We start from the raw sequence: 16,558 nt of genomic DNA on the forward strand, positions 1-16,558 counted from the left end.
CATTGTCGGGACGATCCATATAACTATTTTAAACCAACGATTCCTACTTAACAGCATCAAAATTATCAAAGCAAAATGAAACAAAACAAAACCAACAGTCAATTGATACAATCACATATATACAATGAAGGAATCCCCACCCCACACTTAAAAATGAAGACATGTCCCCATGGCTTAAAATTTGAAAGAGCAGTGAGGTAAAGGAACTTCCCTGAAGGTTCACTCCTGGTCGAAGACGGTATCTGGGTTGATGTGGCACGCACGACCCAGAGCTCGCAGCCAGCCTATGAATTTCTTTTTCGACTTCACTTTTCGGTCAGCTACCGCGTCTACTCAAGTGCCCAAATCAGTCATGGAGGTTTGCAAACCAGCCATCTCCGCATCCATCGCAGTAAAACGGGACACCCGGGCAGCTCCTGAAGATGTTGCCGTCCCAGATGGTCCTGTTGCTGCCACATTTTGCTCCTGAGCCTGCGATGCTGTCCCCATGTTCTCCTCAGCATCCTCTCCGTCATGAGAATCATCAGAGCTACTATTTGCAGTCCGGCCACCTCTCGCCTCCTCCTCTACTACTCCCGGCTCCTTGCCCGTGGTCACCTTATCAGCACGGAATTGGCCTTCTCTTTTCACCAACCCATCCACAACTAGATTTTCGGGCACCTGAGCATCCCTGCATAGTTGAGTAACTAAAGAAGGGAAAAAGAACCCATACCTTTTGACTTGGCTGCGGACGAATATCTCTTCATGCATCACTTTGGCCACGTCAAAGTCGTGACCATTTACAAAGCACCAAATCAACGCAGCGCGGGGCCCATTGACCTCTATAGTATTGTGAGACGGAATCAAGCGGTTGTTTATGAGGTACAGCCAGCACTTCCCTTCAAAGGTAAGTGCTGAGGAGTGAAACTTCTCCCCATAGTTCAACCAGACCACTTCTTTCCCGGGTGCACAAATTGTCTCAAAGAATCGCGCCTATTTTTCGTTTGTTGGGTTGCGGCCGTATTCATAGAAGTCATCATAACCAACCAGAGGTGGAGGAATCTGGTAGGCCGTCCATATCGCCTCAACAGAAGCATTCACTGCACTTCGGCGCACCGTGACTACTCCATTATCATGCTCCGCCACATTCGCATAAAATTCCCGCACAACCATTGCATTGCCCTCACCGGGCTCATTAATGAATGTGTGCAACCCCTGCCTCACCAACTCCTTGTACATGTGAGGACAGTGTCTCTGGAGCTGTCTGACGTTAATACCTCTCTCCGAAATTGGCATTTTACGAGCCTTTTCTGCAAAGCGAGCCTGAGCATTAGCCGAAACAAATTTGGAACTATCAAAGGAGCATGCAGGTGCAGCCCTTCGTGACCTAGATGAACCAGCCTGGCTGCTCGACGAGGCCTCTGTGGCGCGTCATTTCCTAGATGGAGTCATGATGCCTGCAAAACGGAGACACATTAGCACAACCCAACAGAAATTTTGTGACTCAATGCAGTTACTCAGACTTCACAAGCATAAGGGGTCACAAACTATATAATCACGATCATTGGGACCTTTTCACAAACACCTTGTGGGCATTAGGCCTTCACAACCCCTTTTTAAACTTTTTAGAACAAGAATCACCCACTGACACTCACCAACATCACATATCAAGTGGGATTCCACCCACACTTATCATCCACCAACACTACAATATCTTGCACCAATTTCTCTACAAAATCTAAGTACAACTACTACAACATAAGCATAAGAATACAACCAAAAATTTTGAAAAAATAGAGAGAAATAAAATAAAGAAAGAAAGAAACTAGGGTTCATACCTGTGGTGAAGGAGAATGGGGTAGATTCTAGTGAACTCGGGGGGGGGGGGAGGGGTCGTGAGATGGGGGACGGGTGGGTTTGGGATTTGGGAGTGTTTGGAGGAAGGTTTTGTTTGTGTTTGAGTTGGAATGGGGGAGGGGTTTTCTTTTGTTGAATGGGGGGTTCAGGTACGGGGGGGGGGGGAGAGGGGGCGTTTATTAGATGGGGGAAAGGGGTAATTGAGTCTAAAGAATAAACAAAATAAAAAAAATGAAAAACTGAAAATACACTTGAAAACGCCGGATTTTTTTACGGAACTAGCGTGCCCAGATGCGCGAGCGCGCTAGACTTAGCGCGTCCAATACAGAACCCAAGAGCTACTAGCACGCCCAGATGCGCGTACGGTATCACGGTCGCGCTAGTAGCGCGTTCAACAACGCGATCAGGTGTGCGACCAAGGTAGAAACTTTGCAGTTTAGTGCGCCCAATAGCGCGGGCGCGCACCTTGGCGATTTTTTTCTTCAACTTTTCACCTGTTCTTACCCCGTTCGATGGCCTTAGCACCTACCCTTTGTCACCTGCATTGGTTAGCTCTTCCCAAAAAAACAAAATTAACACTATTACTATCGTTGGGTTGCCTCCCAACCAGTGCCTTATTTAACGTCGTGGCACGATGGTTACAATAATTCAATGGGTTGCCTGCCATCTAGCGCTTGATTTAGCGTCGCGGCACGCCTCAACACATTCTCAAGCATCCATCAAGTCCACCGAGGTCTTGTGACGTGCAAAGTCACCACCCCAGTAATGTTTTATCCTTTGACCAATGACCAAGAAAGTACCAGTTAAACTCATATCCCGCAACTCTACAGCTCCATGAGGCTTCACACTTACCACAACAAAAGGGCCTGACCAACGAGATTTAAGCTTTCCTGGGAAAAGCTTCAACCTTGAATTGAACAAAAGAACTTCTTGCCCTGGCTCAAACTCTCGATGTTGGATGTGCTTGTCATGCCACCTCTTAGTCTTCTCTTTATACAATTTGGCATTTTCATATGCGTGCAAACGAAACTCATCAAGCTCGTTGAGTTGCAACAACCTCTTCTCGCCAGCCAAGTCCCCATCCATATTCAGCTTTTTAATTGCCCAATAGGCCTTGTGTTCAAGTTCGACGGGCAAGTGACATGCCTTCCCAATAAACTAACTTATACGGAGAAGTACCTATGGGAGTTTTGTATGCAGTTCTATATGCCCACAATGCATCGTCTAACTTCCCTGCCTAGTCTTTTCTATTTGCACTCACTGTTTTCTCAAGAATCCGCTTTACCTCTCTGTTTAACACTTCTACTTGACCGCTCTTCTGGGGGTGATAGGCAGTGGAAACTTTGTGCTTGACTCCGTACTTTGCAAGAACATTATTCAACAGTTTGTTGTAGAAATGCGTTCCTCCATCACTGATCAACACTCTGCGAGTTCCAAAGCGTGTGAAGATGTGCTTCTTAACAAAGCTTACCACCACCTTTGCATCATTAGTGGGAAGAGCAATGGCCTCCACCCACTTAGACACATAATTTACTGCCACTAAGATGTACCTATGACTATTGGAGTACGGAAACGGTCCCATGAAGTCAATTCCCCAAACATCAAAAAGCTCCACTACCAGAATGTTTTGCAGCGGTATCTCGTGCTTCTTTGTGATCATTCCGGTTCTTTGGCACCTGTCACACATTTTAACAAAGACGTGTGCATCCCTAAATAATTTTGGCCAATAGAAATCTGATTGTAGCACTTTCTGGGCGGTCCTGTCTCCACCATGATGACCTCTGTATGGCGAGGCGTGACAGCTATGAAGTATGGCATTCATCTCCTCCTCAGGAACACATCTTCGCACCAATTGATCTACACAGAGCCTGTATAAGAATGGCTCATCCCATATGTAAAGTCTCACATCATGCAGGAACCTTCTTCTATTATCGGGTGTCAATTCTGGTGGTGTCACCCCGCTTGCAATAAAGTTAACATAATCTACATACCACGGGGCTGTGCTTGAGGTGATTGACAATAACTGCTCATCCGGGAATGTTTCTTTGATTGCACCCCCTTCAGCTACATGGTTCCAATTTTCTAATCTGGACAAGTGATCAGCCACTTGATTCTTTGTTCCTTTGCGATCTTGGATCTCTAGGTCAAACTCTTGCAAGAGGAGGACCCATCGAATCAATCTCGACTTGGCGTCTTTCTTCTCAAATAGGTATCTGATAGCTGAATGATCTATGTAGACGATGACTTTGGTCCCCACTAGATATGACCTGAACTTGTCAAATGCCCACACCATGGAAAGCAACTCTTTTTCAGTGACTGTGTAGTTCATCTGAGCCGGATTCAGAGTTTTGCTCGCATAGTAGATGGAGTGGAAGATTTTATTTCTCATTTGCCCCAAAACAGCTCCAATAGCCAAGTCACTCGCATCGCACATCAACTCAAATGGCTGCTCCCAATCCAGAACAATTATGATTGGTGCAGTCACCAACCTTCCCTTCAGCTCCTCAAATGCCTTCAGACAGGCAGTATCAAATTTGAAGGCGACATCTTTCTCAAGCAACCTACACAAGGGAGAGGAAATTTTCAAGAAATCTTTAATGAAACGATAATAAAAACCTGCATGGCCCAAGAAACTGCGAATGCCTTTGACAGATATCGGTAGGGGCAATTTTTCAATCGCTTCAACCTTTGCCTTGTCCACCTGCAAACCATCTTTGGATACCTTGTGCCCCAAAACTATACCTTCACGTACCATGAAATGGCACTTTTCCCAGTTTAGCACCAAGTTAGTTTCTTTACACCTAGCAAGTACTTTATCAAGGTTCATCAAGCAGTTATCAAAAGAACATCCAAACACAGAAAAATCATCCATGAACACTTCCACAAACCTCTCAACCATGTCAGTAAAAATGGCCATCATACACCTTTGAAAAGTCGCAGGTGCATTACAAAGACCGAAGGTCATTCTCTTGAACGCATACGTGCCATAAGAACACGTAAATGTGGTCTTCTCTTGGTCCTCTAGGGCTATAGTAATCTGATTATACCCCGAGTAACCATCTAAGAAGAAATAGTACTCCTGGCCAGCTAATCTATCAAGCATTTGGTCAAAAGGGGAGGGGAAAGTGGTCCTTCCGGGTGGCATTGTTCAATTTTCTATAATCAATTCAAATTCTTCACCCGGTGACAGTTCTTGTAGGGATTAAATCATTATTCTCATTAACTACTACAGTCATCCCCCCTTTCTTGGGTACTCATTGAACTGGGCTTACCCATTTGTTGTCTGAGATAGGAAATAGAATACATACATCAAGCCACTTAATCACTTCTTTTCTTACCACCTCTTTCATGATTGGATTAAGTCGGCGTTTTTGCTCTACACTGGGCTTGTGTCCGTCCTTCATGAGAATTTTGTGCATGCAAAAGGCTGGGCTAATGCCCTTAATGTTAGACATCATCCACCCAAGTGCTCGCTTGTGCTCATGTAGCACTCTCAACAGCTTTTCTTCCTGCAATTTAGACAAGTCAGAAGAAACAATAACATGTAAAGTGTCAGAGTCACCCAAATAAGCATATTGCAGGTGAGGTGGAAGAGGTTTAAGCTCCAATTTTGGGGCTTCCTCAATTGACGGCTTTAGAGGAGGTCCCTCTGGCCTATTCAAAGGCTCAAAGGGGTGCATCCCTTGCATGTACGCACAAGATGTATCTAGGATGTGCATCATATCCTCAACCTCCTCATCAGCCCCCAGGATATCAAGCAACATAAGTGCTTTCTCTAGAGAATCGTCTAGATATACACTCGGATAATGAATCTGCTCATCAGCCTCAACAACAAATATCATTGAGAGCTCCTCATAGTGGCGGGGAAGTTGGATTGCTTTGTAGACATTAAAAACTGCTTCCTCGTCATCTACCCTCAAAATCATCTTTCCCTCTCTCACTTTGATAATTGCATCACCAGTAGCTAAGAGAGGTCGCCCCAATATGATTGGAACCAGTTCATCAGCCTCATAATCGAGGATAATGAAATCAGCAGGGAAGATGAATTTCCCAATCTACAGCAACACATCTTCAATCACCCTTTCAGGGTGTGATATCGATCTATCAGCCAGCTGCAACATCACAGTAGTGGGCCTTGGAGCTCCCAGGCCCAATTGTTTGAACAAAGACAGGGGCATCAGATTTATGCTCGCCCCCAAATCTCAAAGAGCACAACCCACATCAATATTACCAATGCGCACAGGAATCGTGAAGCTGCCAGGATCCTTAAACTTTTGAGGGAGCTTATTTTGGACCCTTGAAGTACACTCCTCAGTAAGTGCCACTGTCTCAAATTCAGTTAATCTTCTCTTGTGAGCCACTAATCTTTTCTGTACTTAGCATACTTTGGAATTTCACGAAGCACATCAACAAGTGGGATATTCAATTGAACCTGGCTCAACATAGAGAGAAATTTTGTGAACATGCAATCATCATTCTTTTTCTGCAATCTTTGGGGGGAAAAGTGGTGGTGGCCTTGGGGCCTCCACTGGCTCTGGAATTTCAGCAGCATTCTTTGGCTCGTGAGTCACTTTAGGGATCAACTCTCCCTCAGGTATGGGCTTGTCTTTCTTTTTCTTTGGCACTTCCTCTAGCTCTCTCCCGTTTCTAAGTGTAACTGCATTCACTTGAGGGTTCTTTTCTGTATCACTGGGGAGAGCGCCTACAGGTCTAGTGTTTTGATTTGTTGCTAACTGCCCCATTTGCCTCTCAAGATTTCTGAAGTCGGTCCTGAGTTGCTGATTGTCAATCAACAACTTCTTTAGCAAATCATTGGTACTTTCTTCCATTTGTTGGGGTGGTCTCTGAGGCTGATTGAAACTCCCTTGGGGTCTATGCTGATTCTGATTCTGTTGATTTCCACCCCATGAGAAGTTGGGATGATTCCTCCAATTTGGATTGTAAGAATTCCCGTATTGTGCATGCTGATTCGGTGGACCTCTGTTCTGTTGCCCCACATAATAGATAGATTTTGGATTTGTGGGGAATATATCACTCATATGACTGTCGCCACAGAGTTCGCAGCAAATAGTCATTTGTTGTACATGTTGCATTGTCTGTGGCTGCTGCATTGCCATCCTAGTCATCTGATTGGCCAGCTTTGCAATATCGGCTCTCATGGCTGACACTTCGTCGAGCTCAAGTAACCCAACTGATTTTTGCTTAACTGTCTTTCGTGAATCACCATCACCTTGCCAGTTATTATCATTAGCAGTGAAGTTATTCAGCAAGATTTGGATTTCACTGTACGGTCTGGCCATGCAACTACCCCCACAAGCTGAATCAAGATTCATCTTTGAAGCATCATCTAACCCATTTACAAAAGTGTGACCCAATACCTCGTCCGTCTGGCAATGATGAGGACAATCTCTGAGAATCTTCTTGTACCTTTCCCATGCTTGACGAAGTGTCTCGCCAGCTCGTTCTTCAAACCCAAGAATTTGACTCCTCAATATCTTTGTTTTCTTAGTGGGGAAAAACTTGATTAAGAATTTCCTCACCAGATCATCCCAAGTGCGGATTGAATTCGCTGGCTCCTTATCAACCACTCCTTAGCTTCCTCGATCAGTGAAAAAGGAAAAAGTGTCTGCCTGACATAGTCCTTGGAAACGTTCGGATAATTGCAAGTGTCCATAATTTCCAAGAAATTCTGAATGTGCCTCTACGGGTCTTCATGAGGTAAGCCCACAAATAGCCCTGTGGATTGGATCAGTTGCACCATGTATTGTTTTAGCTCAAAGTGCCCAGTGATATCAGGCTTCATAATAGCCTGAGTCATATTAGCCAGACTGGGCCTTGCGGCTTCGATCACCGCACGTCCTTATTACCTGCCATCTCAATTGGCTATGGTCGAACTACGATGTCCAACTCTCTTTCAATTCTAGTTCTAGCGTCCACCTCCCTCCTCAATTTGTGAAGTGTTCGTTCAATTTCAGAATCAAGAGGAAGGAGATTGTTTGCGCTTCTACTTCTTCGCATTCAAGAAAAGAAAACCTGTATTGGCACAAACAAAGTGAACTGAAAATTAAAACATGAATAAATAAATAATAAAAGCTCAACTCAGTCAAGTAGCTAATTTCTAAGTCCCCGGCAACGACGCCAAAAACTTGCTGCGACCAAAAACACTCACGCAAGTACACGTGATCGTCAAGTAATAGAGTAGTGAGTAGAGTATCATTCCCACGAAGACTTATGATTAATTGTTGACTAATTCAAACTCAATTAATTTGTCTATCCAAGAGGTTTTTCAAAAAATAGAGATGTAATTGTTTTACTACCTAAACTACCAAGCAATAATCTAACTAGAGAAATTAACCAAACAAATAACAATTTCGAGTAACAAACAGTAGGAGAGGATATTCTAGGGTCACATGCTAGTTATCAATCGTGTTATGTTCTTAGCTTAAAATGACTAATCGATTTACCTGGATTGTTGATTGACAGGGTTAATGTTACTCATAAGAATCTGTCGAGTTCTTACTCGCCTATTCAAGTTAACTCTATGCCTATATGTCTATGGAATTAAGATTAAGAAGAATGCATTTACAATTCCTGTATTTCAACCAAGCAAGGCAATTGGGTATATGTCTATCCCAATTGCTAATCCGTTCCCCGAGGCTCGGGTTCAAGAACTTGCCCTATTTAATTCTATATGCAATCTAAAGTTCCCACTTTCGAGTTCAACTAAAGATTCGCAGATAATATTTTACTGTTAGCTACTCAGCAAAATAATTAAAAGCAGAATTAAATAAACAACCCAATATGATAAACCAACTTTGTCAAATTGAACTTCAAAGAACAACATTCATGTTTCACCTATGACCCTAGAACAATGGGTTTTAGCTACTCATGATAGTGTTCATCACAAATAGATTCAATTTCATCCCAAATAGTAAAAACCAAGAGAAAAAAAGAAGAACTTGATGGTCAAATCTCCTCCTTGTCTCTTGTCTCTCTATTTCTTGCACTAGACTATGAAAAACCTCCCCTCTCTTCCTTGGGAGAGCTTAACTTTATATAGGTTAAGTGAGTTTTCCTCCAGATTTCCAATTCTACCCCTAAATAACTCTTCCCGGACCTGGCCGCGCTAATTGGCTGAGATTCTGTCATGGACGCGCTAAAAGTAGCGCGGTCGCGCACCTGGGCGCGCATGTCCAGTTCTGTGTTTCATCACTTCTGTTCCTCGTCTTCAAGCGTACTCAGCTCTGAGGGGTCTTTCTTGCTCCAAAATGGTTCCAATCACAACTGTTTAAGGCATCACCTAGGCTCCTTATCCTGCAATATATACAATTCACAATTAGAGATTATTTTTCATCAATTAACCATATTATGTTATTGGAATATAATTAAGTGGGAGCATAAACAATCGCCAAATTACCTAGATTTAACCTATTATCACAGATCATCTTTTCTCTAAGGTATTAGACTAGTAGACTAGATAGAAAATAGCAGCAGAAGAAGAGAAGAAGAAGAAGAAGAAGAAGAAGAAGAAGAAGAAGAAGAAGAAGAAGAAGAAGAAGAAGAAGAAGAAGAAGAAGAAAATGAATGAGGAGAAGGAGGAGGAGAAAGGGGGCTGAGATTATTTAAAAAGTGAGTACAAGTTAAAAGTTTTTAAAAAATGGGTATAGGTTAAATGAGGGCGACTAAATAGGACGCCCCGTGCAATTTTTACAATTTTAACTAAAACTAGCCCAAAATAAAATATCTACCAAAAATAGCCCAAATGTCATTTTGTAACACAAGTCTATTTTGCTAAAACACAAAGGCAGTTCAAACATTTTGAGACATTGGACTTGAGCAATATTGCAATGTTTTAATTCATTTAAGTTGAAATTCAGATAATCGAGCATCTTAATTCGATTTAGAAATCACTATTAAACGTTAGTTTATTGGATTGGATCGAAAGATTAAACTGAAAACTCCATGGACAACCATTGAAGTTTGCTTAAACTTGAATTCAAATTTTTGGTTTTTCGAAATTGAAATTTATTTTGAGTGGGTATTGTTGGAATAGATTGGGTACATCTTAAGAAATTTGAATCTCAGTTTTGGAATAATTTGGTGGAGTTTTAAGATGGTTTGAATTGAAAATTCGTAGTAAAAGATGAACATGAAAAAGATGATATGTGTATCACACAGTGTACCATTTGTGTATCACATACGTATCATATATGTATCAAATATGTATCACATTTATATCCATGTATATATGTTCCCAGATCCCACTAGTGGGATTTTACTAGGTTGTTGTTGTTGTTGTTGTTGTTGTTGTTGTTGTTGTTGTTGTTGTTGTTGTATGTATATCCATGTATATATGTGTATGAGATACATGCATGATACACGTTTGATACATGTGTCACAGAAGAATTTTTTAACTCGATTTTAACTACGAATTTTGATACTTAACCAGTCCAAATCACTTCTAATATTGCTGAAATTTGTATATTGCCTCATCTATATGTTTTCTACAAATTACAACCATACCCATTTAAAAAAATTCTTTTCTATCTAATTTTTTTATATTGTATATTATTGATAATAAATTTTGACCCCAAACTAGTGGTATTTTTGGATCGATTCCATGTGAAGCTTATAGACTGCATTTTAGATTAGGATTTTACTTTGACTAGGTTTTAAATAATCTTTTTTTTTTAAAAATGCCGTTAAGGCCCAAACTACAGGATACTAATAACAAATTCAGAAGAAGAATAATGGAGAAAAAAACCCCCTTCAAATGCAAAACAATGGTCGGTAGTTTATGTGGCTAGTGACTGCACTGTATTCTCGTGCACATGTTCATAGCTTTTTAAGAACATTCTGGAGTAGTTTAAGTCAATGCCATCATGTGCATGCAACTATTATAGTATCTGTTCACAATGATTAAAATATGTAAAATTATTAGTTCCGTTTATAATTGTATCGTTCTATTTACAACATAACAACATAAAGAAAAAAAAAAAGAAAAAAAAACTGTGATAGCGCTCATAGCTGGTGCAATCATACCAACTGAACTTAGTATGATCCATTTATTTTTAATTAGAAGTATCAAATTCAAAACTAAAAGTAAAAAATTCTTGTAAAAAGCGTTTTTATCGTTTTAGTAGGCCTATAAGATGCAAAGCCAGATTAATCATATCATTAAGGGCTTGTTTGATATAAGAGATAAGGAATAATTAATTTTGGGATTAAATTTGAAATGAATTTATCTCATGTTTGGTTGAGATAAAATCGTGATATAACTAATTCTGAGATTAGTTATCCCAAAGTTACAGTATTTTTTATCCCTATGAAAGGATAGAATAACTAATGCCAAGATAATTAATCTCGGAATAATTAATCATGGAATAACTTATTTCCCGACCAAACGATCCCTAAGTTTCATACTAGTACTAAATCAGATGGACATGGAGTCCACGTAGACTCAGCAGGACCCACTCAGAATCCACGCAAAACGGCGACAACGGAAGTTCGTTACTTACATCCGAAACTCTAAGCTTTTCCACAGCTCATCCTTAACCAATCATTTCAAATTTTTCAATCATATTAATTGTAACTAATATAACTTGCTAGAAACGGAGTGTTACTAAAAAACAATTAATCATATACTCTTCATAATTATCATAATTTTTCATTCCAGAATAATCCTCAAAGAAATAGAAAGACAAAACTGAGTTGTCAAATACAACGCATAAAAAGATTTGTTTCTTGTTTTTTCAAAGTTCTTGCCTTTAAGGCACTTCAACTTCCTTTCTCAATCCCCCATTTCTTTTTCTTCAGTTTTCTACTTTGAAATTCCAACCCCATAATAAATTCTTCAAATTTTTCTAAGGCGTTACATTTTCTGTGGTAAATAAAAGATTCTAATTTTTAAGATATGTCAGATCCAAACGATCAAAAGGCAACAGTTGGTGCACCAATACCAATTGCACCTCCGGCCGCCGGAGATACGGAGAACCAGACGCCGGCAGCCGGAACCGGTGTGGGACACATCATCAGGAAATGGAAAAGAGAAGATTTGCTGAAGAGGGGTTCTTTGGGTTTGCGTTGTATTGCTTTGCTTTTCTCATTACTTGCATTCATTATCATGGCAAGCAATAAACATGGTGATTGGAAAGATTTTGATAGATATGAAGAATATAGGTACAAATTACATTTTACACCATCATCATGGATTTTGTTTTTGTTCTTTTTTAATATTTATGATCTAGAAGTTTAATTAGATTTTGGTGTTCATGACCATCTCATCTAAAAACGTTAGACATAACACATCTTTATTTACTTAATTATGTCCTCACCACATCCCATTATGCGCGAGTTCCTTTTTCATGCTCTGGTACCATGTTGAACTGTATGACTATCTCATCTAAGTCACTAGATAAATCACATTTTTATTTACTTAATTATGTCCTCAACATTTTGAATCAAAATGTGGATAAGTGCAGGTATGTGCTAGCTATAGCAATTCTGTCCACATTGTATACAGGGTTGCAAGTAATGAGACAAGTGCATGAACTTTCAACTAGCAAGGAAGCCTTTTCGCGGCAGAATTTAGCTTTGCTAGAATTTTTTGGTGATCAGGTTTGTGATTTTTTCATAAAAATGCATAATTGGATTTCATTTAACTCTGTGAATGGTATATTGATTTGGGATTGTGATTGAATTGCAGTTGATGGCATACTTATTACTATCAGCTGCATCATCTGCTGTGCCACTGACAAATAAGATGAGAGAAAACAATGACAACATATTCACAGATTCTTCAGCTTCAGCAATTAGCATGGAGTTCATTGCATTTCTAGCTCTGGCAGTTTCCGCTATGATTGCTGGATATAAACTTTCAAACCAAACCTACATCTGATAAGATATCGAACATACTGTCTTATTGATTGTTTTTTGTGTCTCTAGAATTCCTTCATTTGTTATCAAAACCACCACATTCGACCCTTGTATATGTGCGTCAAAGCAAGAAAGACATTCACTGTTTGTCTTGAAACCTGTATGTAAGAAATCACAGTACAAATTCATTTGTTTATAAAGACTTTCGTTCATTAAACCAGTGCTCTTCTTGCATCTTGCTGTGTGGTGCTTTTGGTATATCAATTTGGTTGAAGTCTAAAAATTTCAAGAACTGAAATATCATATCAGATGGAGTCAATTTTGTTGTAGCAAATGTTAGATTTCAATGAAAAGACATGATTACCTACTGAATGACAAAGCTTAACTGATGTATTTAGCTACTGGTAGAGAAAGTGATGTTTTTAATGTACTTGTCTTCGAAGTCTAGAAAAGAATCTTGGTATGGTGGAAATATCTACTTGATTTATGGTTAAACAGAAATGAGAAATCTTGAGGCGCAAGGCTGAATGTTAACTTCTACACAATGAATATTCAAATTTCCATAAAAAATAAACAAATAAAATTCAACTTTCTACAATGATGTCACTGTCCTACCTTACTTTGACAGATTTATGTTATACAAATATCTTAATGGGGAATTACAGCTGCCAACCAATCTATAGCTAAGAAAATAAATTAAAAAATGGACTAACTCTTATTTGGAATCCTAAATCCTAACTAGGTATTATAGGCAAACACTATCATAAATTACATTGAATACAGTGAATTGAGATGGAAATCTGTATCTGTTGCAATCTGCTATGGAGAAATATCAGTTAAGGAAAGAGCTGAAGAAATCATCTTTAGGTTCTTCTTTGGTTATCGGCTTGATGTTGCTCATGGACTGCATTTGGTTCATGTAAGATCCCGACGAGGTATCAAATCCTGAATAACTTGAACTTCCAGAGCTCTGTAACATCTGCAGGGTGATGGGTGGTTGGTTCTGTGTTGTTTGTACCCTTGTGTTGAAAAATGTGTCGTTAAAATTCATTCCTTGGTTAGAGTTGTTAGCCAACATCGAAGGCCTTGGAACGACAGGCATGCTGTTGTTGCTGTTGCCTGATGGAGGTTTATTCATAGCGTAGCTTCCACTACCACGTGCTGCAGGAACATCATGGTTGTGTTTTCCTTCATAAGTTGTGATCACCGCCCTCAGATCATGAGAAGCTCGTTCCACGTGCTTCCTAACTGGACAGCCAGTAAATGTGCATTTGTAGTAGCTCCTGTAGAGATATAAGCAAATGACCAACATTAAGACTGACATTTTCATCACAAGTAATCAAAATTAGAAGCCATGAAATGAGAAGCTTTCCATGAATAAGAAAGGACAATGTGCGTTAGCTCGCTATTTATTCAAACTGCTGATTCAATTCTCTGCATATTAAGATGCAGTTATGAACAAAGAGCTAATGTTCATGGTATAGGGATTGCTCACCTTGGATTTGGATTGCCTTTTACAACTTTTTGTCCATATTTTCTCCATCTATAACCATCATCAAGAATATCAATGTCGCTTGTGGTTTGAACTACAATTCTAGGTTCTCTTACTGTTCTACTTGCAGATGATATGACCTCGTTTTCATTGTCACCCTTCCTGAAAGGACAATTACCATAACAGAACATCAGTTATCATATAAAGGACCAACAAAAGGGAAAACATTCGAGAGATTTTGTTTTAAGCTTACCATCTCTTTGCCTCAGGTTCATTTCCATCATCTTCTCCTGACTTGCTGACAGGAGACCCTTGATCAATGTCCTCGTCACCAAAAGAAGCCGAAGAATTGTCTGTCCCAGCAAAGGAATCTCTTTGAGCATTATCAAGAAACGCGTTTGGCTGATTTGTTATATCCAAGTTGGAGTAAGCAAGGTTTTGAATCGACTGTGAAGACGATCTTCTAGTGGACTGAGGCTTTGGATGATTATGGTTCCCCTTATAAACTATCTCAGTAATGTGTCCATCCAAATTCCTTTCAACCTTCTTCTTTGTAGGACAGTTAGGGAATGTGCACTTGTAATAGCTTCTCGGATTCTCGCTTCCTTTCACTTGCTTCTGCCCATATTTCCTCCAATTGTATCCATCTTCTGCTTTCTGTTCTCTAACATATTGAGATGGTTGAGTGTAATGTACTGGAGCTGGATTACTCTGCATCTTCTCCTGGGAGAAGCTTTGAATTGGAACCACTTCTGATTTCACCCCTGTAGTTTTTGCAGTGGAGAATTCATTTTGCTGGTTGGCATGTTGTTGCCTTGTCATTAAGTCTTCCTGTTTCATCCAATTAATATATCATAAAAACAAGTTTAGAGATTTCCAATGGAAAGGAAACTTAGAAAGAAAAGAAAACAATTTATGGTTGGTGATGTAAGACTTTAGTCATCTATATTTTATTGCAAATTGCAATCTTGCTTCCATGTCATGACCAGCAAAATGCACAAAATATTAAAAAAAAGGGCAGTCCGGTGCACTAAGTTCCCGCTATGTGCGGGGTCCGGGGAAGGGCCAGATCACAAGGATCTCTTTCCAAAGAGATAGACATAATATGGATTCTATGTAATTGGATCATTGGAGGGAATATTGTTAGATGGTTCAACAATTAACTGCTATTTAACCTGATAAGCTGACATCTTTTAAAGTTTCAATGCTACACATATTTTGCAGAAGACAATAACAATAATTAAGCTCAATCCCTAGCAACTTGGAGCCGGCTATATGAATTTTCACTAATCATGTAGCTCCATTTAAGCTCATCTCATACCAATATTATGCATAAATAATGTAAACTCGAAAATTTCGGACAACTAAATATGATAGGAGAAGCCAAACAAAAAAAGGAAAAGAAATATACCAATGAGTTTCTTGGAGCAGAAGACTGAAACATTGATGATGAAGTAGCAGCCCTACTTTGGAAAGAGAAATCAGAAATCCTTGAGTCATCCTCCTTTGAATTCAAATTACCAAAACTCCCTGTAGTTGGAGATGGAAGAGTCTGCTGTAAACAATTCAAAATCAACAAAAAGGAAATTCTTGGTCAGACCAGTTACAAGATATTAATTTTGAAAAAAGTATAAACTTCAACAAAATGTAAATCATTTCAAGAAATTAGCAAAGAACTTACATTGGAATTGTTAAACAAAACTGGTGAGTCCAAAAGTACAGATGGACTTAAAGAAGGAGGAAAAGCAAGATAAGAAGAAGGAGAAGCTGGTGATGAAGATGAAATCATTGGCAAAGAACAAGGTGGAAATGACTTAAACTTTGGAACTTCATCTTTGTTTTGTTGATGCATTCTTTGATCACTGAACCCCCAATTCAATGAATTCTTTTCTTGGTTCATAGAACTGTTATTATTCCTCATATTATTATTATTATTATCATTATCAGAAAGAAGGTCACTAAAAGATGAAAAAGAATAGTTGCTAGTAAAAGAATTCATAAAAGTATTCATATTTCCACCTGAAGAAGCCATATAATTTTTTCAAGAAAATAAAAACAGGACAAGAAAGAATTCAAACTTTTTGAGAGGTTATTGGGTTCTGGTTTGAAAAAAATTTAAGAGGAGAAAAATGATGAGTGCTTAGATTTTATAAACAAAAATAGGTTGTGTCTGTTTGCTTATAAATTCTTGGCCTTAAGTTCTTTGAGGCTTCTTCTAGGAAGCTAAAAGGTGTTTTTGACCGTGGAATTTTTGGAATTTTTTTTTCTAAGTTTTTTTTCAATAGTCAAAGCTTGTGGCTTTGACCAATTCTTCGGCGGCTGAATCAGAAGGGAGCTGGGTATTAATCCTCTACG

General features: G+C 39.4%; 2 protein-coding genes across 3 annotated transcripts; one reads left to right on the top strand and one right to left on the bottom strand.

Moving 5' to 3' along the window:
- The first annotated feature begins 11,612 nt into the window (after positions 1–11,612).
- Positions 11,613–12,924, top strand: LOC107769910 (CASP-like protein 4B1). Its single transcript, XM_016589168.2, has 3 exons — positions 11,613–12,015; positions 12,318–12,453; positions 12,542–12,924. Exons 1-3 carry the CDS (start codon positions 11,750–11,752, stop codon positions 12,731–12,733), a joined length of 594 nt encoding a protein of 197 aa, XP_016444654.1. The 5' UTR covers positions 11,613–11,749; the 3' UTR covers positions 12,734–12,924.
- Positions 12,925–13,241: 317 nt separating this feature from the next.
- On the bottom strand, positions 13,242–16,335 carry LOC107769908 (probable WRKY transcription factor 26). Of its 2 annotated transcripts, none has more exons than XM_016589165.2 (5): positions 15,885–16,335; positions 15,615–15,758; positions 14,457–15,034; positions 14,207–14,365; positions 13,242–13,994 (listed from the first exon to the last, which is right to left on the bottom strand). In XM_016589165.2, exons 1-5 carry the CDS (start codon positions 16,233–16,235, stop codon positions 13,544–13,546), a joined length of 1,683 nt encoding a protein of 560 aa, XP_016444651.1. In that variant the 5' UTR covers positions 16,236–16,335; the 3' UTR covers positions 13,242–13,543.
- Between the last annotated feature and the right edge of the window lie 223 nt (positions 16,336–16,558).

Source organism: Nicotiana tabacum, chromosome 10 (assembly GCF_000715075.1).
Source record: "Nicotiana tabacum cultivar K326 chromosome 10, ASM71507v2, whole genome shotgun sequence".
NCBI classification, from domain to species: Eukaryota; Viridiplantae; Streptophyta; class Magnoliopsida; order Solanales; family Solanaceae; genus Nicotiana; species Nicotiana tabacum.